This window comes from Guillardia theta (genome assembly GCF_000315625.1).
Source record: "Guillardia theta CCMP2712 unplaced genomic scaffold GUITHscaffold_13, whole genome shotgun sequence".
NCBI lineage: Eukaryota > Cryptophyceae > Pyrenomonadales > Geminigeraceae > Guillardia > Guillardia theta.
Window position 1 is genome coordinate 106,311 of NW_005434661.1, and position 25,347 is coordinate 131,657.

At 53.9% G+C, this 25,347-nt stretch overlaps 11 protein-coding genes across 11 annotated transcripts; 6 read left to right on the forward strand and 5 right to left on the reverse strand.

Moving 5' to 3' along the window:
- Positions 1-135: 135 nt before the first annotated feature.
- GUITHDRAFT_103306 (hypothetical protein) lies at positions 136-2,165 on the forward strand (the record flags this gene model as incomplete). Its single annotated transcript, XM_005837638.1, has 5 exons — positions 136-232; positions 279-674; positions 1,144-1,685; positions 1,729-1,776; positions 1,827-2,165. 5 exons carry the CDS (start codon positions 136-138, stop codon positions 2,163-2,165), a joined length of 1,422 nt encoding a protein of 473 aa, XP_005837695.1.
- A 106-nt stretch (positions 2,166-2,271) lies between these two features.
- On the reverse strand, positions 2,272-4,982 carry GUITHDRAFT_161696 (hypothetical protein). Its single transcript, XM_005837639.1, has 9 exons — positions 4,336-4,982; positions 3,791-4,282; positions 3,653-3,745; positions 3,511-3,597; positions 3,258-3,462; positions 3,157-3,212; positions 2,770-2,990; positions 2,468-2,571; positions 2,272-2,417 (listed from the first exon to the last, which is right to left on the reverse strand). The coding sequence occupies exons 1-9, from the start codon at positions 4,945-4,947 to the stop codon at positions 2,281-2,283; spliced, it is 2,007 nt and encodes a 668-aa protein (XP_005837696.1). The 5' UTR covers positions 4,948-4,982; the 3' UTR covers positions 2,272-2,280.
- A 616-nt stretch (positions 4,983-5,598) lies between these two features.
- On the forward strand, positions 5,599-6,701 carry GUITHDRAFT_103308 (hypothetical protein; the record flags this gene model as incomplete). The annotated part of the gene is made up of 3 exons (XM_005837640.1): positions 5,599-5,624; positions 5,933-6,581; positions 6,630-6,701. 3 exons carry the CDS (start codon positions 5,599-5,601, stop codon positions 6,699-6,701), a joined length of 747 nt encoding a protein of 248 aa, XP_005837697.1.
- Positions 6,702-6,844: 143 nt separating this feature from the next.
- GUITHDRAFT_161698 (hypothetical protein) lies at positions 6,845-8,656 on the reverse strand (the record flags this gene model as incomplete). The annotated part of the gene is made up of 8 exons (XM_005837641.1): positions 8,512-8,656; positions 8,344-8,468; positions 7,426-8,300; positions 7,249-7,378; positions 7,081-7,161; positions 6,979-7,051; positions 6,907-6,932; positions 6,845-6,871 (listed from the first exon to the last, which is right to left on the reverse strand). The coding sequence occupies exons 1-8, from the start codon at positions 8,585-8,587 to the stop codon at positions 6,845-6,847; spliced, it is 1,413 nt and encodes a 470-aa protein (XP_005837698.1). The 5' UTR covers positions 8,588-8,656.
- Positions 8,657-9,567: 911 nt separating this feature from the next.
- Positions 9,568-9,852, forward strand: GUITHDRAFT_103310 (hypothetical protein; the record flags this gene model as incomplete). Its single annotated transcript, XM_005837642.1, has 1 exon — positions 9,568-9,852. The coding sequence occupies one exon, from the start codon at positions 9,568-9,570 to the stop codon at positions 9,850-9,852; it is 285 nt and encodes a 94-aa protein (XP_005837699.1).
- A 979-nt stretch (positions 9,853-10,831) lies between these two features.
- Positions 10,832-11,275, reverse strand: GUITHDRAFT_161699 (hypothetical protein; the record flags this gene model as incomplete). The annotated part of the gene is made up of 1 exon (XM_005837643.1): positions 10,832-11,275. One exon carries the CDS (start codon positions 11,273-11,275, stop codon positions 10,925-10,927), a length of 351 nt encoding a protein of 116 aa, XP_005837700.1. The 3' UTR covers positions 10,832-10,924.
- A 767-nt stretch (positions 11,276-12,042) lies between these two features.
- On the forward strand, positions 12,043-12,366 carry GUITHDRAFT_103312 (hypothetical protein; the record flags this gene model as incomplete). The annotated part of the gene is made up of 1 exon (XM_005837644.1): positions 12,043-12,366. One exon carries the CDS (start codon positions 12,043-12,045, stop codon positions 12,364-12,366), a length of 324 nt encoding a protein of 107 aa, XP_005837701.1.
- A 1,209-nt stretch (positions 12,367-13,575) lies between these two features.
- On the forward strand, positions 13,576-14,204 carry GUITHDRAFT_103313 (hypothetical protein; the record flags this gene model as incomplete). The annotated part of the gene is made up of 3 exons (XM_005837645.1): positions 13,576-13,612; positions 13,655-13,721; positions 13,778-14,204. 3 exons carry the CDS (start codon positions 13,576-13,578, stop codon positions 14,202-14,204), a joined length of 531 nt encoding a protein of 176 aa, XP_005837702.1.
- A 154-nt stretch (positions 14,205-14,358) lies between these two features.
- Positions 14,359-16,339, reverse strand: GUITHDRAFT_103314 (hypothetical protein; the record flags this gene model as incomplete). Its single annotated transcript, XM_005837646.1, has 12 exons — positions 14,359-14,406; positions 14,552-14,625; positions 14,670-14,718; positions 14,873-14,979; positions 15,089-15,182; positions 15,234-15,336; positions 15,392-15,453; positions 15,497-15,544; positions 15,806-15,928; positions 15,979-16,026; positions 16,105-16,191; positions 16,238-16,339. 12 exons carry the CDS (start codon positions 16,337-16,339, stop codon positions 14,359-14,361), a joined length of 945 nt encoding a protein of 314 aa, XP_005837703.1.
- Positions 16,340-17,799: 1,460 nt separating this feature from the next.
- On the forward strand, positions 17,800-19,226 carry GUITHDRAFT_103315 (hypothetical protein; the record flags this gene model as incomplete). The annotated part of the gene is made up of 7 exons (XM_005837647.1): positions 17,800-18,318; positions 18,370-18,477; positions 18,513-18,593; positions 18,657-18,725; positions 18,769-18,831; positions 18,897-18,935; positions 19,146-19,226. The coding sequence occupies 7 exons, from the start codon at positions 17,800-17,802 to the stop codon at positions 19,224-19,226; spliced, it is 960 nt and encodes a 319-aa protein (XP_005837704.1).
- A 357-nt stretch (positions 19,227-19,583) lies between these two features.
- Positions 19,584-24,450, reverse strand: GUITHDRAFT_134857 (hypothetical protein; the record flags this gene model as incomplete). Its single annotated transcript, XM_005837648.1, has 26 exons — positions 19,584-19,739; positions 19,780-19,890; positions 19,974-20,012; positions 20,110-20,172; positions 20,244-20,281; positions 20,378-20,600; positions 20,668-20,741; positions 20,849-20,880; positions 20,972-21,051; positions 21,183-21,236; positions 21,500-21,559; positions 21,596-21,699; positions 21,744-21,802; positions 21,897-21,993; positions 22,040-22,135; positions 22,195-22,280; positions 22,336-22,424; positions 22,722-22,811; positions 23,006-23,061; positions 23,134-23,159; positions 23,367-23,401; positions 23,502-23,582; positions 23,628-23,695; positions 23,752-23,801; positions 24,149-24,256; positions 24,356-24,450. 26 exons carry the CDS (start codon positions 24,448-24,450, stop codon positions 19,584-19,586), a joined length of 2,070 nt encoding a protein of 689 aa, XP_005837705.1.
- Positions 24,451-25,347: the final 897 nt, after the last annotated feature.

The window sequence follows — 25,347 nt, forward strand, 5'->3', positions numbered from 1 at the left end:
CCCCCCCCCCTCCCCCACCCACCCCTCCCGCTTTCCCCAGCTCCTCCGTGATCCCCTCCCCTCCCCTTTCCTTCCCTCCCCCCTCCTTTCTTCATGCCTCCTCTCCTTGTCTGACGTTCCTACAGGTTCTGCGGGATGGAACGGACCGCCGGCTACGACTTCTGCGGTGTGCACATAGGAGAGGTCGAGATGATGGGAGGGGTAGCTCCCAAACCTCCCCAGCTGGGAGAAGGTGCTTGTTCTCAGCTCTGGCTGGAGGATGACGAGCTGTGGTGCAGGGGTGAGGGGGAAGGGCCACGGGGCCATGGCCTCCAAATGCTTCACGACATCAGCCACAGCGTTCGCCGACGTCGAGAGCAGGAGCAAGGAGGCTGAGGAGACGGCTAGAGCTGAGGAGGAGGTGGGCAAGAAGAGGAAGACCTCCACATGGAAGGACAAGGGAAAGAGGATTCCTTGCCCGCACGACCCCAGTCACACCATCTACGAGAAGTCGCTGGGCAAGCACGTGCAGCACTGCCCCAAGTACAAGGAGAAGCAGGAGCAGCGCTCGCTTCCCTTCTACTCGGAGAACATCAATATGAACCAGGACGCTGCTGCGAGCTCGCAGCTCCTGCGAGAGGAGGAGGAGGATCTCAACGACATGGACGAGAGCGAGATGAGGTCCAGGAACAATTGTCAGGCATGTCAATCAATACGTCTCTCCCTACCCTCGTTCGCACCCCCTTCCTTCCCATTCTGCTCTGTTGTGCTCTGCTCTGCTCTGTTGTGCTCTGCTCTGCTCTGCTCTGCTCTGCTCTGCTCTGCTCTGCTCTTCCCTTCTGTTGTCTTGTCTTGTCTTGTCTTGTCTTGTCTTGTCTTGTCTTGTCTTGTCTTGTCTTGTCTTGTCTTGTCTTGTCTTGTCTTGTCTGATATCTCAACTTCTTCCTCATGGCACCGCTCCTCCTACCCCTATTATCCTGGGCTGACTGTTCTGTCTACTCCTTCAGGCTTCTCTCAACCTCGAGATCCTCAAGCTCTCCAACTTCGAGCTCTTCCTCCAATGTATCGAGCGAGTCTATCACCGTCTGGTCGGCAACATCCCCTCCCAGGTCCTCTCCTCCGCCTCCTGTCACGCCCTCCTCACCGGAGACAGCCCGGCATCAGGGCGAGGTCAGAGTCACAAGGGGCAGAAGGCAGGGAGCAGCGTGCAGCGGCACATCCAGCAGCAGGCCTCCATCGTCGGTCACCTCGAGGAGCTGAAGCTAGTCGGGGACCAGTTCACCTACGTCGAGATGGGAGCAGGACGCGGGATGCTCTCCATAGCCGTGCGGGAGGCGGCGCCGAGGAGCTCGGTGCTGCTGGTGGAGAGAGGAGCATGCAGAAACAAGGCGGACAGGCTGCTGTCCTGCAACAAGGAGGCGTTCTTCCAGCGGATTAGGATGGACATCGCGCACCTGGAGCTGAGAAAAGTCCCAGTCATGCATGACGCAGCTGTTGTCGTGCTGGGGAAGCATCTCTGTGGAGGAGCGACGGACCTAGCGGCTCGATGTGCTGTGAACACGCTGAAGGATGCAGAGAGCGATGAGGGAGGAGGAGGAGGAGGAGGAGGAGGAGGAGGAGGAGATCTTCGAGGAATAGCAATTGCGACATGCTGCCATCATCGCTGTGATCCCTCGAGCTATGTGCTCCCTGGATGGGTCGAGGAGGTAAAGAACCTGTTGGAGTACCGCGAGCTGACGGGCATGGCAGCGGCTGTGCGAGGAAGGAGTGCCTGCGCAAGAGGTTTCCTTCGACCTGGTGCTCATCTGTGCTCCCAAACTTCCTCCGCTTCCTCACCCTCTTCGCAGATCCGCCTGATGACGTCATGGGCGTGCTGCGGATGGAGGGAGGAGGCAGGCGAGCGGATGGAGGGAGGAGGAGGAGGAGGAGAGGAGGGAGGAGGAGGAGAGGAGGGAGGAACAGCGAATCCAGGCGCTTCAGCTCCCTCCTCTTCAATCGACAGCCACCCAGCGTCCTTCCTGCCCCGCACTCGCAAGCAAGAGCTGGGGAGGATGTGCAAGCGGATTCTCGATATGGGGAGGGTCGAGTGGCTGAGGAGGAAGGGGCTCAAGGCCAAGCTCGTGCACTACTGCGACGCCAGCTCCGTGTCACCTGAGAACTGCCTACTGCTGGCACGGAAGGAATGAACAGGAGCGGGCGGGAGAGCGGGGGGGGGGGGGGATCAAAAACTCGTGGAAGGAGAGAAGGAAAAGAAAAAGAGCTGAGTAGACGTGGAAGGGAATTGAAGGTACGGCCTTGTCTTCATTGAACCTTCAGCACCCGCACCCGCCCGAAGCGCCTGGTGTCTCTTTTGGCCCGCAGGTTCCTTTCCACGTAGTTGCACAGTGCGATGTCACCAAGAACCTCCTCGTCAAAGAGAGCGTGAGGGCCCGACGCGCCTGTCAACACACCTGTCAAGAGCAGGCCTCCTGCTGGGCACTCTCCTCACCTGCTCCAGCATCCGCTCCCTCCCTCTGCACGCACGACTCCCACACGTCACACCCCAGCTGTACTCCCTTACACCCTCTATCTCCGCCTTCCCAATCCAGCTTCCTGCACTTGAGATCAGCTTAAGATGCTCTCTCAGCAAGAGAAATGTAAGTACGCTGAAGGAGGAGGGGGAGGAGGGGGCGATGAGACAGATGGAGTAATGGGAGGAGGACGGGGAGGGGAAGGGGGAGGGAGAAGGTGGAGTTTGTGGTTGTAGTGGAGGAGAAGGAGGAGGAGAATCTGGAAGAGAAGAAATCTCACCCTCGTCGGAATGACCTTCCACTGATTCGATCGCATCGCTGAAGGAGCCTCCGGGACCGGGACACGGGCTGCTGCTGGCCTCTGAGGTGGGTCCACTCGTCGACGCTGAGATGGTCTACCGGGACGAACATCTCCTTAGCCAGCAAGTCGCTCATGGTGCCTGAAGGGATCGAACTGCCGTAGAACATGTCCTGTGAGATTTTTGTCTCCTCCACCTTTTGCTGTCATCACGTCAGAGAAGGCAAGACGAGCACAAGGCAAGGAGGAGAAGGGGCAAGGGGCGGAGAAAGAGGAGAGGGAGTGAAGGGGAGGTGGTATGAGGAGGAGAAGGAGTGTTTCATGGATGGAAGTATAAAGAGGAGGAGCTGCAGCAGCAGCTTAGGATACCTTGGGCCACACACAGAACCCGCTGGTGAACAGATAATCACTCTCCGTCGCTTGCCCTGGAACAGAATCAAAACCAAGGGGAACGCGCATGTTGCCTCTACCCGAAGACACGGACTTTGACACGTCTGCCATGGAGCAAATGTAGAATTGAGAGTCCTCAGACACTCTCATGCCGATCTTCTGTCTCGCCAGATGTTCCGACGTGTGGATCGCTATGAGGGAAAGGTTTCCTGCCGAATATTCTCCGCCAAAACTCAGCCAGCGCCCCCCGAAGAGATCAGGAGAGAACTTGGAGAGTTTCACAGCCTAAGGTCATGAGTCAACCTGGTGTACTGGGAGAGGAGGGAAACTCACTGAGGTTCGCATCGGTCTGTTGAGAACAACTCCAACCGTCTGTTCTCGGTTGTCTTCAAGAATCAGCACAACCGACTTGTGCAGATACTGTCCGATACGCATCATGTCAGCACGTAAGCTGCTTCCACGACCTCAGACAAACCTCTCGAGCGAAGATGAAAGGTGCAGGGCCGTTGGCCCGGAGGAGCAAGCCAGCCTTGAGGCTCGGGAGGGTATGCTGTGGAATTCGGATCTCCTGTCACTCCCTTGTCAGCTGAAGGGTCCAGAAGAGACCTAGTACCTCGGGCCTGTCAATCAGCAGCCTCCTCGCCCACTCCTTCATCATCGCGTCCTCCAACTCTGACTGAGATTTCGCCGAGAAACTCCCAAGCCCAACAGCAGACATCCAAGTATCCCATATGTCGATCCCCGCCTCCTCCTCTGTAGAGCTGAAACCTTTCAAATCGTCGAGTATGCGGGCCAGCAGAACGTCCGACGAGACCGTCGACTTCCTCACGCAGTTGTTGCATCTCTTGGAGTATTCCTTGCAGACTTGTTGGCAGGCCTGACAGACCTGCGACTTGGTTGACTTGCCCGCGGATGCTATGAACCAGTTCCTGTTGAGTCCGGAATCAACCTGAGCTTCAAGATCCCCAGATGCCCACCCAACATATCCCAAGAAGACGACAAAGTCTTCTTTTCTCGCATGCCCAGCTTGCACAAGGGACTCAGCTGAGTTGAGGGAGGTGAAGTAGACGCCGTCTACTATCTTAGCTGATACTCTTTGTGCTACCTATCAACACATCATGTCACAACACAACACAACACAACAGATCTACCGTTCACCTCTCCATCTAACTTGTGCAAGCAAAGATAGTGCTTCAAGTCCCGTGGAGCAGAGAACCCTTGGATGTTGCCTCCATGCCACAGCCTCCATCCATTCTCCGTCGAGAATTGAGATGGCCTGTTGAGAATGATCCCCTGTGTGTAACGCGGGGTGTGGGACAGGACGAGCACTAAACTTTTGTGAAACTGTTGGTCGACATGTGGGCTGTGCGTGTTGATCGAAAACAGCAAGGTCCCGGCTTGCACTAATTCGCCTACATCGTACTTCCAAACATTCGACGTTGTCTGTGCTTTATCGGCCGCGTTGTTCAGCCTCTTTACTCCAGCCTTGCCTTCTTTGCCAGTGGTCAGATACTGTTCTTCCAGCTTCTCCCTGAACGTCAGCCAGTCACTGCGATCACTTCCCAAGTCGCTCTGCTGCATTCTTGGGATTCGAAGATGCTTCAGGGAGCGAGATTGCCTGACACAAATATGGTCTTGCTGTCTTGAGCCGACTGATGCATAGCGGAGCAGACCATGCTGTGTGGAGATGAAGGAGTTGCTTCCTTGAAGAGAAATGAGCAGCACAAAAAGGAGGATGTGAAGATATCCATGGCAGGGGCTCGAACCCATTCTGACTCAAAGAAATACCAAAGGTCGTCCGATGCGCAAGGCTTCAGACAAGTCTTTTCCTGGAGGGTCGAGCGTTCGATATCGTTCTAGCCTATCTCTTATTTCAAACTCCAGGCTCCTGAAAACCATGTCACGGTCGTCACATCCTAACTACGATTTCGTCGAATGTTTGCGAAGCAAATGGTTCAGCCCGCCTCCCCTTCGTCCTCTCTATCCTGTCCTTACTGCTGCCCCACTTTCTCTCTCTCCCCCCCCTCCCCTGCATCCCTTCGCTGCATCCCTTCGCTGCATCCCTTCCATGGGTCTCTCCCTCTCCCCCTCCTGGCTCTCCTCCCCTACCGTCCTCTTGCCATGGCTCAAAACTTCCCTGTAGGATGACTCAGATTATTGGGGCGCATTTTAAGAAAAACCTGCAGGGGTTTACATTTGCAGAAGTTGTACTTGGCAAATTGATTCAATTCAATAAACTGAAAATAGCTGATAAAATTTGAGATTTGTTTTCGAAATATTTCATTTAGTCGAAATTTGAAGTTTTTGTGGAAATCCTGAAATCATTAGTCGCAACTCGGTTGTTGCAGTCCTCCCACCGGGGCCCGGGCCCGGCCCGGTACCCGCCAAGTTACTGAATCCGGTTCAGCACGTGAAGGCGCAATGGAAGAAGCGAAGAAAGCAGCCGGGTATGGCGAGGAGGACAGAGAAGGGGAAGAGGAGAGGGGGGGGGGGGAAGAGGAGAGAGGGGGGGAAGAGGAGAGAGGAGGGGGAAGGAGGGGAGCGATGGAGAGGAGAGGAGAGGAGAGGAGAGGAGAGGAGAGGAAAACTTGGCTGACGAAAAGGTCGTGACCAAAGGTGGACAATCAGGAGAGTAGAGGAGGTGGGATGGTTCAGGATTACAGTAAATGGTAAGAACCTGTGAGAACTGGGTAGGATTTAAACATAGGATGGACCAATCACAGAGTTGATTTGCTGCTGCTGAAACTTGTTGCAGATATAAGGCGGTAGATGATCACGTCCGCTCGGGCATGGTGGTGGGACTTGGAACGGGTTCTACAGCCTATTATGCTGTTGAGAGGGTCGGTCAGAAGCTGAAGTCCGGGGAGCTGAAGGATCTAGTGTGCATTCCAACAAGCGAGAAGACCAAGAAGCAGGCCCTTGACCTCGGCATCCCTCTCTGTACCCTCAACGAGAAATCCAAGCTCGACGTGGCTATCGATGGCGCTGATGCGGTGGATCCCAAGTTGTGCCTGATCAAGGGGGGTGGGGGTGCGCTGCTGAGGGAGAAGATGGTGGAGGTGGTTTCAGACAAGTTTGTGGTCATCGTGGACTCGTCGAAGCTCTGCAAGGGCCTGGGCCCTTCCTTCCCCCTGCCTGTCGAGATTACCCCCTTCTGCCACCTCCACACCATGAATGTGGTGGCGTCGCTTGCTGAGGTAGAAGGATGCAAGCCTGTGCTGAGGACGGGAGACTGCTCGAACAACAAGCCGGATGGGGAGGAACCAGCCGTGACCGACAACGGCAACTACATCGTCGACCTGCACTTCAGCAAGGAGATTGCGGATGCAACCAAAGCTGCACAGGCCATCAAGAAAATTGTCGGGGTGGTTGACCATGGGATCTTTGAGGGGATGGCATACCAGGTGTGTTTGTTGTTTGCTTTCACAATGTCTCTTCTCACTACCTCTCAGTGTATCGTCGCTTTCCCGGACGGTTCTTGCCGGGTAGCAGGAAAGGGAGGAGAGGAGCCATGGTGGGGATGACGGTACTCTGCCCTCTGATGATCGAGGAGGGCAATATCAAGCCTCGGACGGCGAAGACGTTTGGGGCATCGAGAGACAACAGGAAGTGTTCGTGCTGTGGTGTAAGATTGGAGTAAAGCGTTCTAAACTTGTTTGAATGCCTCTCAATCTGCTGTCTTCTCCTCTCTTTCCTAACTTTCATATGTTGTTGTACCCCTTCTCCCACCTTTTCCGCAGCTTTCATGCAAACTTCTGCACGACAAGTCAGTAGATGCAGGAGCAGGGGCAACAGAACTACCGGGGAACTCGCGAAGAAAACGATCGAAGGCGATTGTAACATCAGAGATCTGCTTGTTCGCTTCCTTGACAGCCTTCACAAAAATATCATCGCTAGGTAAACCAGGCAAAGCGCGAAAGCAACCAAGTCACGGAGCTTGTTCACAAGGTCCTGATCGCTGTCTACCCCATCTGCGTGCCATTCCTGCAAGAAACAATGAGAAGAAAGCACGTCAGCAAGTCACCAGACGGGCGGGATTGAAGCGTTCGATGACAGCAGAAGCTCTACAACCTCTAGAGCCGATGAGAGGGACAGGCATCGGTCCTGCTTCCTCAAGCCTCTCATTCTTCTCCCCGGAACAAACGAGTCACGGACGCGATGGACGGCCGCCTTGAGCTGCTCGCATCCCCAGAGCATCTCACTGTTCAGCTCATGAGAGACTGCGGTTTCATCCGCCTGCTCAAATACCTCGTTGCTCCTTGCTCCTCCCGAGCGAACGCAGGAGGAAAGGCTGATCTTATCCAAACGTTTGACAGCGCGCATCCACGTATCGCTAGATGCAACAGCAGGACAAGATTGTCTGAAGCTTCCTCCATTCCACCGCTCTCATGCAGGGCAGGCGATCTAGAGTCGCGGGAGCCAACAGCAGCGTGCAAGACTGACTCCCAAGTGACATACTGCGCATCGATGCCAACGGTCAGGTGAAGGGAAGCAGAGGCACGAGAACGAGGAGGAAGAGAGCTGCTGTTGGTGTGAGCCTCGTGCAGCCATCCTCTCGGAAGGAAGAAAGTCGATCCAGGAGTGAGAGTGAAGGTCTGCCGACTGCCGTGATGGATCTCCTTGTGCTTCGGTTTGAACTTCTGCTCAGGACGAGGGAGAGCGATGATGGGGTTGTACACCTCCCATGTTTTGGATCCTTCGAGCTGCAGCACGAGAGTGTTCATGGGGTCAAAGTGCACCTCGAAACCTTGCGAGGAGGGAGGAGTGAAGTACAGATTCATCTGTACGGCATACCCAAGGGCGTCTTCCATACGTTGTGCAGCTCCGACAAGTCCCGGATATCGCATGTCTGCGTTGTTGATGACCAGCGTGAAGCCTCTCTTCATCCATTTTATCACGTCGTCCTTCTTGTGCGTCCTTCCGGGGACCCTCCCACTCCAGAACTCTCCGTCCTTTCCCTTCACTTTTTTCACGAGGTGGTAATCTTCGCCGCTTATCATCTCGTCCATCGCATCTTGGCTGTGTACTGACAAACAATCATCGAAAGTCTCCATTATTTGAGCCGAGCTGATGTTGATGATGTCGTTGAAGTAGTTCCGACTGTTCCTTGCGATCATCACGACCTTCCACAGAACTGAGGTTCGTCAAGACATCAATGGCGCATACCTGCTGCTCAGAGGCGGGCATCATGTTCTCAAAATCTCGCACGAAAAAGGATCTTGTGCTGTTCGGAGACAGAATTACCTCAAAAATTTCTTTGACGCTTTCATGGCACTGCTCAGAACATCTACCTGCGAGCGGCTTCAACAAAGTCCCACGGGTTAGATGTCTTACCTGTTCGCATCAGGTATATACATGACAAGATCAGAGCAATCAGGTGGAACTGCCTTGTACTGTCTCTTCTCTTCATCCCCCCCTCGCTGCTTTCCCTCTACTCCGCCAACCACTCCCGCCGTCAACTTCCAACCATAGCCAGACTGTTTTTGAGTAAAGAAGCCCGGGCCCGGCGACGACTCACTGGCAGCGGTGACCGGGCCTCCGGGCCGGCGGCGCGCGGGCGTCCCGGAGTGATCGGACGGTACTCACGCGGGGGACTTGTCCTGCGCGCAGTTAAGTGAAGGTATCAGTTAAGTTTGGGGGACTGATTTTTAATTTCACTTTGAGTAAAGGCACGACGGTAGTTGACGGTCCTCGTACTGATTTTTAAGTTAACTTTGAGTCAGTAAAGGGTACGGATGGCGCAGTGGCGCGGCGGTGACCCGGCCGGCGCCGGGCGACCGTACGGCGTACCGTCCGGCCGGGCCGCGGGGTTTGACTCCAATAAAAATGACTTATATTTGAGTTCTCCAAAACATTTGGAGAAGAAAACAAGAAATTAACTTTTGTCACGGCGAAAAAATCAGGCGGAGTCAGCCGGAATCTGGAATCTGGAATCTGGATTGAATCCGGAGGCTGGACTTGAATCTGGGAACCGGCGCTGAAACGGCCCTTATTCAAGGTGCTACAGTCAAACATCCAAATAGTTGCTACTCACGGGCGGCAAGGAACGATCCGAGACTTACAGAAGAACTTCTTGGCTAGGACTCCTCACGGAGGCCCCCGCCCTTCCGACCGTGAGGACTGCCAAGTGCAGCAGCGCGCCTGGTACCTTTGGTAGGCTAGGGCTTGGCTAGGAGAGTACCCCTACTACAAGTAGTATAGTTGAAGCGGAGTCAACCTAGTTCTTTACTGCTATTCTTCCGACCTCCAAGTTTGATGTATTGAATAAGTTAATAAAAGGATTATACGGAAGCCCCGATCATAGAACCCTTTTGCGTATCCTCCGTTCTCCCTTGCGGTTGCCCCTACATCTCTCCTCGCCTCGTGCTCCTCGTTCATGCCGTCTAGGCTATGCAGATCACCATGACGATGAACCCAGCAAGTCAGACTCGAGTCCGCGTCCCCTCCATGCGCATCACCGACCAGCAATGGTCCTACGTGAAGGCCGCCCAGCACCTCGCCGCGAGTCGCAAGATCGAGATCCGCAGTGAAGGCAAGCAGCTCCTGCACAACATTGCGGACGCTAAACAGAAGCATCTTGCAAAGCTCAGGCAAGCAGCCCAACAGCGCCAGGAGCTCGGCATGGATGTCGAGTCGAGAGAGACTGCGATCTCGAGCATGTTGGAGCAGGTGTAAGAGGAAGGGCGGGGGGGGGAAGGAGAATGCAACAGACAGGCGGGGTCGGGGGCGAGGGAGGGAGGAGAAAGGCGGGAGAAACCTAGGGCTGCTTTAGTGGGATGTAGTATATCGAAATAAGGGATGTAGATACGAGAGGGAATAAAGGCGCCTTGTCATCTTACCTCCAGGATTGAAGCATGCAAAATTTTGCAAGTCGTTGTAAAAGCGATCAGTTGTGGAATTACTGCGCGTCTGTCCATCCCTTCCTCTCATGCCTTCGCATATAGTTGCCGGGTCTTCAGCAGGACAGCAACTCTTGCTCCCCTAGACATTCTTCCCTGATCCGAACCTATCCTAGAGCTTCCTCCCTCCCTTCCCCCGCGCTCTCGCGCTTTTAAATCGAACAATCTGTGACGCTGACTAGGGACTAAAGTGAAGCACAACCATTTGCGGGAGTCAGCGAAAAACCAGGACTATGCTGCTATTGCAGTAAGACCACAAGGACATGATTCTATAGCAGACTCGAAGACAGAGATAGAAAACCGCGTACTGACGTCGCCTGTGGAGTTGAAGTTTTGCTTCAGAAAGATCTGCAACGATGAAGGACAGCAGTGAATGTGGAGTGAGTGAGTGAGTGAGTGAGTGAGTGAGTGAGTGAGTGAGTGAGTGAGTGAGTGTAACAGACAAAGTGAAGCAGTCTTTTCACAGTCTTTTCAATTTCCTCATGGTCGATGTAACATGGAGTGCACATGAAAGAGTGAAATCACTTTCATTTGCTTGTCTTTTGTCTTCAACCCATTTGTACATTCAAATCGATCAATGTTAAATAGATCTCTCAAGCTGTGTTTGTTGCGTACGGTACGTCTTTGTGCAGTTAGTGCAAAGAAATGCCCTGTCTCTACTTCACTCATATCACGTCATCATGAGCTATGACACAACCAGATCTTTACATCACCACTAGAGGGCAATTTTTTTCAATGTAAAAGCAATAAAGAATCCAGATCACTTTTGTTTCTATTTACATTCTATGATACATCAATGCAATAGCGATAACAAACAACGTCTCAGCAAACTCTTTCACATTGGCAAACTAATTGCCCCACGAGGGGTCCTTGATTCCCTCAGTCACGTCTCTATATGACTCCGACCTCCCGATCTCCTTCAATTGTGGAAACGCTGCCCTCCTCGTCCTCGCAGATTCCGTTCCATCCTCCCTCTCCTGCACTGCCTTCAGCTTCTCTCCGTACCTCCGCTTCGCCTCCGCTATGTTCTCCAACAGCTTCTGCCCGTCCGCCTGCACCTCGAGCTTTCGGCTGGCGGCGACATGCTGGGCTTTCGTGACGTAGGACCACTGCTCGTCGGTAAGGCGAAGAACAGGTCGATGGAGAATGGGTCGTCGTAGGGTCTTGCTGTCGAGAATGGTAGGTGCGATCGTGTGCATGCTTGCTGTCGGGCGGGACGTGAGGGAGTTTGCAGGAGCAGAACAATTATTGAGCAAGTTCCCTGGTCTCCAGTCACATGGGCGAAGTTGATTTCCCCTCTATCGTCGTGTGTAAAGCTCTCAGGACCCCACCCTATAATAAGTCTGTGACCCTCCAAGGGTTCTTGGGGCTCACCTCCAATAGGCCCAAATTTGTAGATCCTAGTACCCCCACCCCTTCATTCCGACTGCCAACCCACGGTCGCCCTTGCAAAGTTCCGTTTACTCCTCAGCCTGCGGCTGTCATGGCGCTTTCGGTTGACTTGGAAGAGACCTCAAGGTTCCCTTGCGACTTTCTCGAGTCCACTGGTCACGCGTCCGGAAACTATGAACTTGCAGACATATAGTGCGGTCATGACATCGGTATTGATAGACCCCTCCATTTGCCGGTAATACTACCCGTTCAGTCTCAATGTCGGTCACGAGGGTGTCCCTGTGACCTCCGGCTCATTGAGTCTGTGACTCCTTCAACCGCAGCGTTTCAAGCTTGTTTCGGTTTCTTGCCTCGTGACAGGCTGCCGTGGATATATGGTGAAGCTTATTTGGACGGGTTCTTTGCCCCATGAAAGGAGGGGTACATTAAAGCTTACGGGTTTGATTACATTGAAGGTGGGGTGGTGCAGTCAGCCTCGCTCATGTGACTCGAAACTAGGTTCCCCCGCCCCCCCTCCGTATATAGTTCCTCCCTCCCTGCTCTCCCTAGCCCACTGGTTGTCACTCCCACCACCATGAACACGATTCGCTTTCAAGAATACGCTGCCACCAAGACCCTTCGTCGTCCTTTCATCCGCCTTACCGACGAGCAGTGGTCCTATGTCAAGAAAGCCCAGCGTGTCGCCGCCAGCCGAAAGCTCGAGGTGCAGGCGGACGGGCAGAAGCTGTTGGAGAACATAGCGGAGGCGAAGCGGAGGTACGGAGAGAAGCTGACCAACATGCAAGGGGACGGATCTGTGGATAGAAATTCTCCTCCGCCTCATTTGAAGGAGATCGGGAGATCGGAGTCGTTCACAGATGTCACTCTTGGTTGTGAAGAGATGGTTCATTGCCCTTGAAGAGGAGATAAACATGTCATAGATGTACACTAGGTTGTAAATAGATAAATCAATCTGAACTCACTCCTTGAAAATTTCCTTTGAACGAAAATAGCTTATGTTCAGTTTTTTTTGCGAACACTTTCGAAACTGGTCAATCATATACTCCATCTCTTCTGCCCATGCAAGGTATACCGTGTAAGGCTTTCTAGGTCCTTCAACAGATTCTAATTCAGCTCCAATCATCAGAGAAGTCGCTGACCAATCTTTCGATCTAACATCATCGTCAGGCTACCTGAAGCTTTGGAATCAACTTCGCCGACTAATTGTAACAAAATACCAGCAACAGTTCTTGTCACCAATCGCCTACTTCAAGACTGAGCATGGTCAGACTAGTTGTCCTTGGTCACACCGTTCGCGGGGCCGTGTGCTGACTGAGCATCATACTACTATGGTTGGGCTGGGCCTGGAGGTGACTAAAAGTCAGCTGGGAGCACCGTGATCGGACGGCGGGACCGTCACGCTGTGGGCGGCGGCCGGGCACAGTGACATGGTTGCCTGGTGACTCCTGGACTCCGGGACGGTCCGATCAGCGACTCGGACTCTCTGGCATAATCGGCCGCCGGGCGGCGGCGGACCGAGCCTCAGGACCGTACAACTTGTCACGCAGTGTGCCAACTGATAGTATCGCCGGAGTCGAGTGTCCCGGAGTCCACTCTTGCCAACATCGGATCTTCGTATGCACCTGCGGAGTCACCCCGCGAGTGCTCAGGACGGGCCGCCGGGCCGCCCGGTTCAACTTCACCGCGGCGAGGCGAGTATCATAGTACTACGAGTCGCTGCACTCTCAAATAACAAGCCAACCTCAGGGTAATTATTAGACGAGATAATAGGGCAGAAAATGTCACAAGAAAGAGCAAGATAAGCGAACCTGTGGTGAAGGACGCGTGCACGATGATGGTCAAGGGGAAGGAGATGAAGGGTTGAGAACAAGCGGAGGGCGGGAAGACAGCAGAGGACGATTGCTCTGAGGAAAGAAGAGATGCGACTGGCATGCAGGATCGCAGCAGCCCTCAGATGCTAGATGTGTAGAGGACAGGATGGAAGAAGCAGGGGTTTCGGGAGTGAGGGAGGAACGGAGGAAGGATTCTTGTTGCTGTAAGACCCATGAAAGCAAGGATGTGTGTGAGTGTTTGCTAGATAGAATCGTTCAGAATTTCTGAATCCTGAATGTTTGAATGGTGCTCTTCAGAATGGGCAGAAACTCGTAACGCACCTCGTGACCTTTGAGCTGATTCCGAAGTCGCAGGCTCAGCCAAGGGGAGCATGGCAAACCAGTCAGCAAAGAAGGCGGATCAGAGGACAAAGGACTTCAGGTGTGTACACTCACAAAGATGCTGCTAGTGGATCCCAAATAAGAAGCTGATTGCAGGCAATACCATGGGTTAGCTATTGTGGGACTAGCAGTGCTCTATGCTCTTATCAAGTTCCTCATCTTCAGTGCAACATGGCAGAGGATGCACACCGTCCTGTTCGCCGTCTCCGTCGTCATGCAGTATGCATGCTACAGCTGGATCTTCAGCCACCTGGAGTCGGGTGGACGGCTGGATGACAAGGGAGGGATCGTCGAGAAGTGCAGGGACGTACTGTACCTCTCCATGATCGCCATGACACTCTCGCTCGTCTCCGACTATGCCTGGCTCTTGTACTCTATCTTTCCTCTCTATCTGGTCTGGAAGGTGCTGACGTGGATTGGATCGTCCGTGTTCGGGTCCAAGGAGGAGGAGCCGGTGGAGTACCAGCTCTCCAAGACCCAGCAGAAGAAAATGAAGAGGGCGGAGAAATTCGGAAGGGGCTAGAGCAGCAGTCACTGTCCCCCGCGCCTTGCCCCTGCTGTCCTACTTTCTCCCTGTTCATTTACTCTAAAATAATAATCGACCGGACCTCACTGCAGCACTAGAACTGGGTCCCATCTTGTCAAAAACCTGCTGGGGTAGTGGCTGGGGTAGATGCTCAACGTTGGTCGTCTCGAACGATCTCAGAAAACTTGGTAGTGAGCATCTGCGATTCCGCAGTTACTTCACGCCCATCTGATCTCAACCTCCCTGCCTCCCTCCCTGCCTTCCCCCTTGCACTTTTGTCTCCTCTCCCTCCTACCCCCTATGCCTCCCACCCTCCTCAATCTCGTCCGCGGCCTTTCCTTCACCTGTTTGGTTCCTCGGTTGGCAAAAGGGAAGAAGCTGGTGGGCCTCTCAGTTGTGAAGATTTCAACGGTTTTGCCTTGTATGTTGTCAGTTTCTCTCTCCCTCAAGACTCGCCATCACCTGCTGCTTGTGGAATCCCCAACGTTGTCGCAAGAGAGATCGCCAGGTCCTAGAGAGAGGTTGAGGAGGCATCGAAACAAGTCGGAGAGAACATGGTCGCCACAAGTCAGAACGAGCAAGGCAGGGAAAGTGAGGACGAGGAGGAAGACAGGCAAATGGGGAGTAGAGCAAATGGGAGTAGCAGAACGAGAGAAGCAACCAACCTTGGGGTTGATTCTTCCAACCGCCGTGTCTCCTGTCTGGAGCTGAAAGGTTCCATCAGGATGTGTTGAATTGATGCCGCACGATCGAAGAATGGTGTAGGGAACCCCTGCAGAACTCAATCAGCCACGTCCTTCGTCCTTGATTCATCCAGCTAATGCCCTGTTCCCTGCTCCCTGCTCCCTGCTCCCTGCTCCCTGCTCCCTCAAAGACCTTACCTGTCGCCTTCAGCTTCTCCTCCCCCTTCAGCTTGCTGCCAAGGATGTTGAGAGGGTTGAGCCTGACGATTGCGATGCCTGCTGCTTCGGGGTACTAAGGGAAAAAGGTAAGACGTGACGGCACGAGAGCAAGGGACGGATCTACCTTCTCCTTCTGCTCATCTGACCATCCAGGACGAGTGACAGCAGCGCTGGACAGCAGAACCAGCCGAGGGAGAGTCTCCTCCACTCCGTCCCCTTGCTCCTTCCTGCAGGATTGGGGAGTCACGAACGGGGAGGAGCAGCCGCGGGCTCCTGCTTCACCTCTCAACTGTGACGGTGCCTTCTCCTTTCGCAATCAGAGGGGGAGGCTGGTCTTTGAGCATCTGCAGCACATTCAGGGGCGAAGGCTGATCATGAACTTGTTACCTCTGCCATCATGGCAGGCCCGCGGATGTCGAGAGCTCTCCTCAGTTTCTGCTCCGACGTTAAATCCCACGCTATGCCTTCCTGTCCCTTTCCCTCCTACTTCTGTTCAACTTTTCTATTAAACCTCTTCTATTCCCCTTTCCCTTCTACTTCTGTTCTCCCGTCCCATTAAATCACTCCTATTTCCCTTTCTCTCCCTCTTCCTGTACGAACATAACTCCTCGAGCCCTTATCTGCAACCTCACCCTCCTCTTCCTTCCTTGGAACCACCACCTACTGCTAGCCCTCTTCCACCGTGTGCTCGTTCACCTGCTGCATTTTGATCTTGACGAGGTACAGCAGCCGGGAGAAAATCCCTCCTCGAGGCGGAGCGAAGCCTGAGGCGCACCAGACGGCCTGACTGACTCCTTGCGTGATGGTTCGAACGTCACTCTGAAGCGAAATCAGCACGAGAAAGCGCACGAAATGACGAGGAGGCCCACCCGCTTGTTGAGGTCACACTGGACAAGTTCGATCCTCGAAGGGTAGTCCTTTCACCAAGACTGTCAGTCAAGTCCGCCCGTGACCTCTCACCAGCCTCCTCCACATGGGGCCTCAAGAACGCTCACCTTGGTGAGCTTCGACAAGACCTGAGAGGCTTTGGTTTCGTTTCGAAACGTAGCTCTCACTTGCGATCCTGGATATCTCAGCAAGACCTGTGCTATCGTCACCAAATTTGTGCCTCCACCTCTTTGACAGTACCTGCTCGCAGACATACCGTCCCACTCTTCCTGTTGCTCCAGCAACAAGGATAGTCCTCTTTCCGTTTCCATTCTCGGCCTCTGCCAGTGAGATGGTCTTCATCCTGAGCGATGAGATTCGCCAATTCTCCTTGTTCCTAGCACGAGCTTTCACACACAGCACGAAGAAATCAAAACAAGAATTCAACTGATGGACTTCACCTTCCAATCATGCAAGAGTGTCTGACCGACGAAGCTATCAGAGAGACTGAAGGAGGGAGAAGAGGTCATAACGCTGCCTGTCTCCGGGACACGAGCTACCTGGCAACGCTGATGGGGATGTGAAGGAATAGGCCAGGGTAACGTTGCAGAGGAGAACAAAGAGGAAGAGAGATGAGATCCTGGAAGCATGGCAACAATCTGAACACGTTGCCATCTTGCTGGAGACTTTCTTTCACACGCAAATGAAGAACAAACTGAGAAAAAAAATACGTGTCATGTTTGACCTTACGCCATGTCCCCCCTATCGGCACGTGCTTGAATCATGCAATATGGCACGGTCAAAGACCATAGAGGAGGACCCTGATATCAGCATTCTCTGTTTCTGACATGCTCCTGTGCATTCTGGCATTCTCGTCCACAGCGATCTAGTTGGAATCAACCCACTTGCTTCGCACGCCTTAAAACGTTCTACCTGAAACCTCCTGCCAACAAGCCGTGCCTACTTCCTTCCGCATAGGATTCTTCTTCTTCCTCCCCCATCTCTCCTTATCACTCGATCTCTACTGCTCCTGCTCCTCGTCTCGCAGCCAGGCACCATGCCGCCTCTCCTCCCGCCCTATTCCCTGATCCCCATTGGCCTCCGGCATATCCCGAGGGGATCTTTTAAAACGTTTTAGAGAATCCCCCAGACCTCAATTACAAAATAGTTAGTACTATGGACCCTTATAATATTTATTACTTGTACTGCAATCGTTCATAGGGGTGATCGATATCTAAATACAAACAATATATATTTTATTTTTATTCCGTGACATGGACCAACTATATCAATTTTACACGAACCCCTCCTACAAAGATTTCTATCTATAATGTTTTTGAGTCCGTTTCATGTTTTTGCCAACCTATAAAACTTTAGCTGTGTGGCTCGGTGCTGCATTGTAACTGTCGGGGTAAAACCGAATATTGCCCTAACGGACATGCCGGTGGAGCAACCGGGAGGAGGGGAGGGGGAGGAGGATCGGAGGAGGGCAGGAGCGGAGCGGAGAGGAGAGGACATAGTTTCCTCCATGCCTACTAGTGAGATCGACAAGCTTGCTCTTCGGAAGGCGAAGGAAATGGCGAGCAGTGCCGTTTCCTCAGTGTTCCTGACACTTTGTGGGAAATCGGACGAAGAGGACAAGTTTACAGGGTGAGCGATGACTGTATGATTGTTTGCATTCGCATCTGATTCATGCAGCCATGTATGTTCTCTCGTATGATGCACTTCTTTGTTCGCACTTGCAGATCTGCTTCTCTCTTCCATTCTCCTGTCTTGCAGGCTTCTTTTGACATAAAATTTGCTTGCTCAGGATTCAGAAAGAGATGGATTTCCACATGCAGAAAGTCGTGGAAGAATCTTTCTCTGCTGGTATGGAAGTAGCAGAAAGGAAGGCAGCTAAGGAGAAAGCAAACAGCAGCAAACTGTTCAAAGAGAGAACTGAGCAGATTGTGAAGGAATATGAAACGAGACTTGCATCGCAAAAAGCTGAAGATGAGGAGGAGATGACCAAGACATGTGAATCTCTTCAATCTCAAGCTGTAGCTTGCAGTGAGCTCGTCGACATGGCGGCATCCATGATCGAGACATGGTGCCAGGCGCTGGGCTCGTCTGAGATAGCGAGAAAGGGTTTGGAAGAGGAGCGGAAGCGATTGGAGGAGGAGCTGGCCTCGAGTAGAGCAGCCTTGAGTGCAGCAGAAGCGAAGCTGAGTGAGGCGATGCAGAGGATGAGGAGGAAGGAGGAGAAGGTCAAGGAGCTCGAGGCGTCTCTCTCGGGCTGCCAGCAGTCGCTGGTGGAGGTCAAGAGCAGGTGGAGGGCAGACGCCGAGCTGGTTCAGCACCAGGTGAGCCTCTTGCTGCTTCACGACGGAGAGACGCGTGAAGGAAGGTCGCAGCTCCAGGATGAGGTCTCTGCCCGTCTCGCGGCACAGGAGGAGACGAGGGTCTGCCAGGAGGAGCTCAAGGGATTGAAGGCGTCCATCTCGCACAAGGCAGGACGCTCCGTGACTCTCCTCGGCTGTGGATGACGATGACGCAGGAGAACGTGCTTGACAACATCGACAATGGCAGCCCGGAAGACATCATCTGGAAGCTGGAGGAGGAGAGGAAACAGCTCAAGGTACCTCTGCCCTCCCTTCTTCGTGCTCGCTGAACCTGCGCTCCTCTCCCTCCCCCAACGCAGCTTCGGCTCTTGTCGTTGGAGAAGCAGGTTGCGGAGGACGAGCGAAGGCATGCCAAGGCCATGCAGCAGGTTGCTCTGCCGTTGCCCCGACGCTCCCTCACCTCCTTTGCAGCTGCAGGAGAAGCACGTTGAAACACTGCTGGCAGAGAGGAACGCCAAGGCATTCTCAGAGCAGGTCTAGATTTATTCTCCTCTCCCTCCTCCTCCTAGCCTCTCCTCGCACTGAACTGACCTCCGCAGGTCGCACAACGACTCGAGCACGAGCTCCTCCAGCTCTCGGTCAACCAGTACAAGAAATCCTGTGCACAGCAGGCTCGTCTCTTTCTCCCGTCCTCTCCTCCCCTTCCTCCTACCTGCTTCAGTTCCTTACTTTGAGCCCGCCATCCATTTGGCTCCTTCCTCCCTCCTTGCGTTCCGTTTTCTCTCCTCCCTCCTCACTCCCTGCCTCCTTTCCAGCCTTCCTCCGTCACTCACTCTCTCGCTCTTCAGACCTGGGCTCTCAAGAAGCGAGGGTACGGGAAGAAGCAGATGGACTTCCAGGTGAGACTTGAGAGCCACCCACTGTCTTGAACAGCCCAGCAGGATTTCAGCTCGGAATACGAGAAGTTGATCGGCACAGAGACGCGGCAAACTGTGAAAGAGGAAGGGGTTCTCCCCAGCTTGCCGAGCATTCCCGACCTCTCAAGAGAACTTCTGTTTGGAGGAGGAGGAGGAGGAGGAGGAGGAATATCCTTGAAGCCGCATGCGGAGCTGCAGGTCTCGACAGCAAGGGAGAACAGCTGCCCACCGCTCAACCTGTCCTTGCTGGAGGGGCGCAGGACAGCAGCAGGCGCTGCTGCTGGGACTCCGAGCACAGAGAGGCACGAGAGGAGCCGCGTGCCCCGCCCTCCTCCCCGTGCTCACTCAAAGTTGGCAACAGCTCGTTGATCAGGGCCTCTTTCTCTCTCCCTGCTTCCTCTCCAGGTTGAGGAGAAACGCGACAGCAGCCTTGGTGCCGTACTGGAGGTAACGGAAAGTTTGCCGTGCTTCCTCGTCCATGTCCTGCCCCTCCTGGGTCCGATGGGTGAGAGGCATGACGACGAGCTGCGGTGAGATCAGGGGAAGCATGAAGCCGGCGCAGCACCTGAGAGGCAGGGAGGACTTTGGTGAGGATGGAAGGGAGAGCGCTGGAGCACCCTTCATAGATGACCTGAGGCTCCTTGCGGTAGGCTAGCCGCATGGAATCGGAGAGAGCCTGAGGAGAGGAGGAGGATGAGAAAGGCAGAGTGAGGAGGAAGAGTCGACGCTTGCCTGGTACAAGGGCGTCTCACGATCTACTTCCCAGGCAGGCCAATGGGTCTGAGCATTGAGCTTGATCTGCCGCAGCTTCAGAGATCAACAGCGCAGAGGAAGAGGAAGCGAGAGCAGGGAGCAACGGCTGAGAGGAGGGCAGCAGGATCAGAGAATGTCGCACTTCACAAGCTGTGTTCATGATGTTGGCTCCGCGGAAGAATTGCTGCGTCACTGCCTTGCTAACCTGCACCCCAGCTCAGCTCCAGCAATTCTGTTGAGCCAGGCACCAGCTCGTGATCCACTCCAATTGGGTACCTGACGCTCAACCTCGCCAAGGGCTTGCTGGGAATCACCTGAGGTCGGCTACTCAGCGATGTCGAGCCCTCAAACTCCCCGTTTCCCCTCCATCCGTCCCTTTCTCCCCCCTCCTCCACTCCATCCTCCTTCACCTCTATCCTCTCCTCCCCCCTCCTCCCATCCCTTGTCCTCTTTGCCCTCCCCACTCCCCTCCTTCCTCACAGTTCGCATCGCCTCGTTGTCGCAGCCGGTGGAGATGCTGTGGAAGGACAGGGAGGGCTGGAACCACGCGCGAGCCAGCATGTCCTTCTTCTCGAAGACGCTGCTGTCGAGCTGGGGCTCTACATCTCTCCAGGACTCTGGCAGCTCCTGATCCTGGAAGAGGGGGATCAGAGACAGACAGGAAGACGGACTGAGGACGGGGTGGGGGACGAGGGAAGACCTCTTGAAAGAAGTCCAGCTCCTGGATTATCTTCTGGTGCTTCGGATCCAATTGCCAGTCTTGCAGCTCAGGAACTTTGCGGGATCGTCAGATTCCTCCTCGTCCCCTCCTCCTTCCTCTCCTCTCTCCTTTCCTTCTCCTCCTCTTCCTTCCTCGCGGCATCCTCCCCTCCCAAGAGCACCTGCGATGGATCCATTGGGGTGGACCAGTGAGCTGCAGAACAAGTGGATCAGAGGGAAGCATCGAAACAGACAGACAGGAAGACAGACAAACACACATACACATAGTCTTAACACGCAGCTACCTGAGCGCGTGCACGAGGGCCGCGAGCGGCTCCATCAAGACTCCGCCGAAGTAGCCGGAGTGGAGGTCAGCGAACTGAGCCTGGCGCAAGCGAGTAAAGGAGTCAACCGCAGCAGAACTGAGAGGAGGGAGAGGAGAAGTGCGGGGAATGGGAGAGGGAGGGGTGGGGGGGCGGCAAGCAGTGGATGGAAGAGGTGATGAACATTGCGAACCTGCGCTTTTGCAAAGAATGTGGAAAGTCCGCGATAGCCATGGATGATGGCAGGCTGGAAAAGAATGAGGAGGGAGGGAGGGAGAGGAGAGGAGAGGAGAGGAGAGGAGAGGAGAGGAGAGGAGAGGAGAGGAGAGGAGAGGAGAGAAGAGGAGAGGAGAGGAGAAAACCTTGTATGACTGCAAGAAGCTCTGAAAGTCGCAGTCAAAGGAAGAGAACATGAAAGCAGACTTGCAGGTGAGAGCAGGAGAAGAGGGGTGGAAAAGAGAAGAAGGAGGGGTAGCAAAGGGAAGAACGGGGAGGAGAACGCAGTCTTACTCCATCCATGATCACGACACCAGCGTTCTTCGAGGATAGATGGCGCGACTTGACGAGGCGCTGAAGGGCTCGAGGAGAAATCATTCCTTGCCTCACATGGACCTCACTAGCTGACGTACCTTTCTCTAGTAACGTCGTATGCGCCTCCTCCAGACAGTCGATGATGATCTCAACTTTGAAGGGGAGCGGCAGCTGGAGTTCTGCAGGCAAGTCACAGTTCCCCTCCCCTCTCTCCTCCTTCAACTTCTTATCGCTGCAATCGCGACAATCCACACCAGCATCTTGGCGACATCTCCGCCATACCTGCATGGAGATGATAAGAGCACCTTCAACACGCAGACATCGCATGCCCTTCAACCAAACACCTCTCCCTTCCTCGCCCCTCGCGCCAGCTCACCTGAGCTTCGACAAGTTCACGTCCGAGTTCTCTATCAGGGAAGCGTCGCCGTCAGCGATGATCTCAGTGTCTGCCATCCCCGAGAGAAAGAGAGGCTCTGACAGCAAGAGTCAGAGCAGCACCTTCTTACAGCTCGTCCTCACGGATATGAGCGTACACGACGAGCGAGCTCTTGGAAGACGCCTCATCCTGCTCGAAGCTGGCAACAAGGACCTCGGGCAGGTTCTCATAGAACATCTCTGCGGGCAACATCAGGGCCTCCAGCATTCGACCAGCAGCCACGTCGTAGTGAGATCACCGGAGGAGTTGGGGTATAAGAGAGCAGCCTTGTCAACAGCCGGCAGGCTGTTGAAGTCATCGGGGATGTGCATGTCGTGGAATTTCCTTCCAAGAGGGCATGTCAAGGGGCAACTTTGTCACTGACGTCTCGTCTCCTCACTGTGATAACTTGAGCCGTTGTCTCCCTGTCGGAGCTGAGTGAACTGTCGCTCCAACCTTGTCGAGAAACATCTTCATCGCTTCGATGGTCTGTTTGACATTGTGATTCACTTCTTCTCTTCAATCCCTCCCCTCCCGATCCTTTCTCCTCCCTCCTCCTCTCCTCCATCATCACCATCATCACCTCCTCCTCCCCGCCCCTCAACCCTCCTCCTCCTCTTCCTCCTCCTCCTACTTTCTCCAAACTTCCCAGCTTCTGATTTCCTCTTATCCATCCGGCCTCGACTGCTTCTCCTCTCTTCCTCCTCCTTGGCCTCTCCACTTCTGTTTCCTCCAATCCTCCATCGATATGATCCTCTCACACCCCACGCTCCTCTCCTCCGGCACCGTAGTTCCGTTGCCCGCGCAAGAGTCTGCAAGCGTCATCCAGGTGCGGTAAATCTCACTCTCCATCTTGTCGATCTCAGACCAGGCGTCCTGCAGGCAAGGATCATTCAGACAAGCAAACTTCAACCTCCATTCCCTGTCTCTCAGTATCCTTCACTGCTTCTGCAGAACAGCTTGCACATGTTTCTCCAACACAAATACATCTTGTTTCCCATCTCTTCCCTACTTCCCAATTTTCCTCCTCAACAAACCAGCCACCAGAAACAAGAATTCGATACTTTTACCTCCAGGTGGGGAAAGTCCTTGATCTCGTCGAGGAAATTTTTGAGGTCAAGATACTCTGCGAAGATATCAGCACAACTCAGCGTCATATCTCCAATGTGTCGCACTCTCTTCTCCATTGACTTCAAACCTGCCAGGTCTGCTCTTGTCCAACCACTGCATATCTGATCAGCACTGGCAAACTACTCCCTCCCTCCCTCCATATGTCCCTCCCCTCCCCTCCCCTCCCCTCCCCTCCTCAACTCTCCCTCTTCCTACCAATGTCCCATCGTATGAAATGTTAGAAGCTATGAAGTGAGACTCTTGCGCCATGGCTTCATGACCTCAGTCAGCAACGAGCAGGCAGGGCTTGCAATTCGTTACCAGACGCAAACACTGCTGGGTTTCTTAGCAGAGCGCTGTCCTTCACCGTCAGCGTACATGCATCATGCATGCAGACTGCGACGAATTCGTTCTAGCACGACCCTGAGCACGGAAAAGGAGCCATGGCAGTCGTACCTCGAAGAGGAAGCAGTTGCTCACGTATGCCTTAGCCCGTCCACCGATCCTCAGCCCTGCCGAAGAGAACAGCCCGCAGTCCTGTGCACGTCTGAGCGAGCAGCTCGTAGCACACGCCATGCTCACTTGGATGGTGCAGTCTTTCAAGGTAACGTCGGAGGAGCCCATGGCAACGACTCCATCCGTTGCCATGTCTGGCAGGAAACAACCATCTCAGTTCATCCAGAAGTCAGGACTCATCATGGTTGACCTATTCTCAAGTTGGAATCATCGCACTGCTTTCCAAAGCCCCCGATCAAACTAAATTGCAACATCACTCTCAATAAAAGACGATGGAACGCAAACCAGTTCGAGATCTCAACCAACGAACTCTCATCGCATCTGGAAACTTCTCAAAACAGAAATCCAGGCTCACATACAAACGACAACCTGAGCACAACAAACTCATTGCTATGCAGGATACAATTGCTCAACTTCCAGGGTCCCCCAAGAATCTTGACTCCTGCTCGTTGTCATTCACCACATTGAGGTCAGGGCCGGCCCCTCCTTGCCTGCTTCTTGACAGATGAAGGTGCTGATAACAGTCTTCCATTGAAGAGCGTGCCTGAGCAGCATGTAAACATCAGGCATGGTGCTGATAGTGGTACCAGGATCCTCTACTTCCTTCCTCGAGGCAGAGAGGTCCTGAGAGGGGGCACTCCTCTGCTCCGATAATCTTGAACTGTGCTTTCAGCGACACAACCTGATCTGCCGACCTGCATGAATGTCAAGCATGACAACAAGAGGAGAGGACGAAAGGGATTGCTCTACCACATCAGGTTCTCCTCCACCGCGTCCGGAGCTATCCGAATCACCTGCTCCTCATCCCCCGCAGCATTCCCTGAGCGTTGGTTGGCGTATCGAACTGCTGATGCAAAGTGCTGCTCGTCAGAGGAGATGGTGAATTCATGGTGTCCTCCTCCTCTGAGCCTCAGCCTTGCTGGGACACTGAGCGATGACATAGGAGCATGCTTCTCAGTCGTAAGGCAGCAAAGGAGGAGGATGAAGAGTCCGATCGCCTTCATTGTCTGGGTACAGCCTTGCTCATGGAGGTCCGACCGAGAGAGAGATCGAGCATAGACAAGCAGCAGTCCAACATGTCAGGGTCCAGAGGAGAAGGGGAGCGGGAGCTACAAGGATGCATGTCGGGTCCTGGCCCCATCGGAACTTGCGCAGGACATGACCGGACCGGGACACCCGGCCCGGCCGGGGCCCGGGCCGTAGTCACCAGCTTCCTTTACTCCGAGTCCTCGCAGTGACCGTACTGGGGAATGGAGTCCTGCGCGCTGTTAAGTGAAGGTATCAGTTAAGTTTGGGGGACAGCAGTTGGCAGGATTAGGTTTGGTTCTCGCTGTCTTTTCTCTTCTCGCCGTTTGGCCCGGCAGTGCGATCGGACAGTGTCAGGGTTACTGAAGCCTCCTCGACTGAGAGTCTCCTACTGAAGTTGTCCTCGTACTGATCTTTAACTTAACTTTGAGTAAAGATTTTTAACCGTCTAACTTTGAGTAAAGAAGTCACACTGTAGTAAAATCATCGTAAACTTCCGTGACTCTCACAGGCTGCGCTGGTCACTGTCACCGCTTGGGGGGACTCGAACAACGGACGGGGGCTTGTCACGGACTCTGACTCACAACTTAAAAGCACACACCGCGCTCGCCACTGATGAGCCTCCGACACATTAAAAAGAAACAATTATTACCCAGAACTTCTCACCGACTGCAAGAACTTATCCGGGTTCTTACAGGGGAGCAGCCACGATAGTACCTTCTTGGCTCACCCACCCCGAAGAGTAGGGTTCTTACACCAG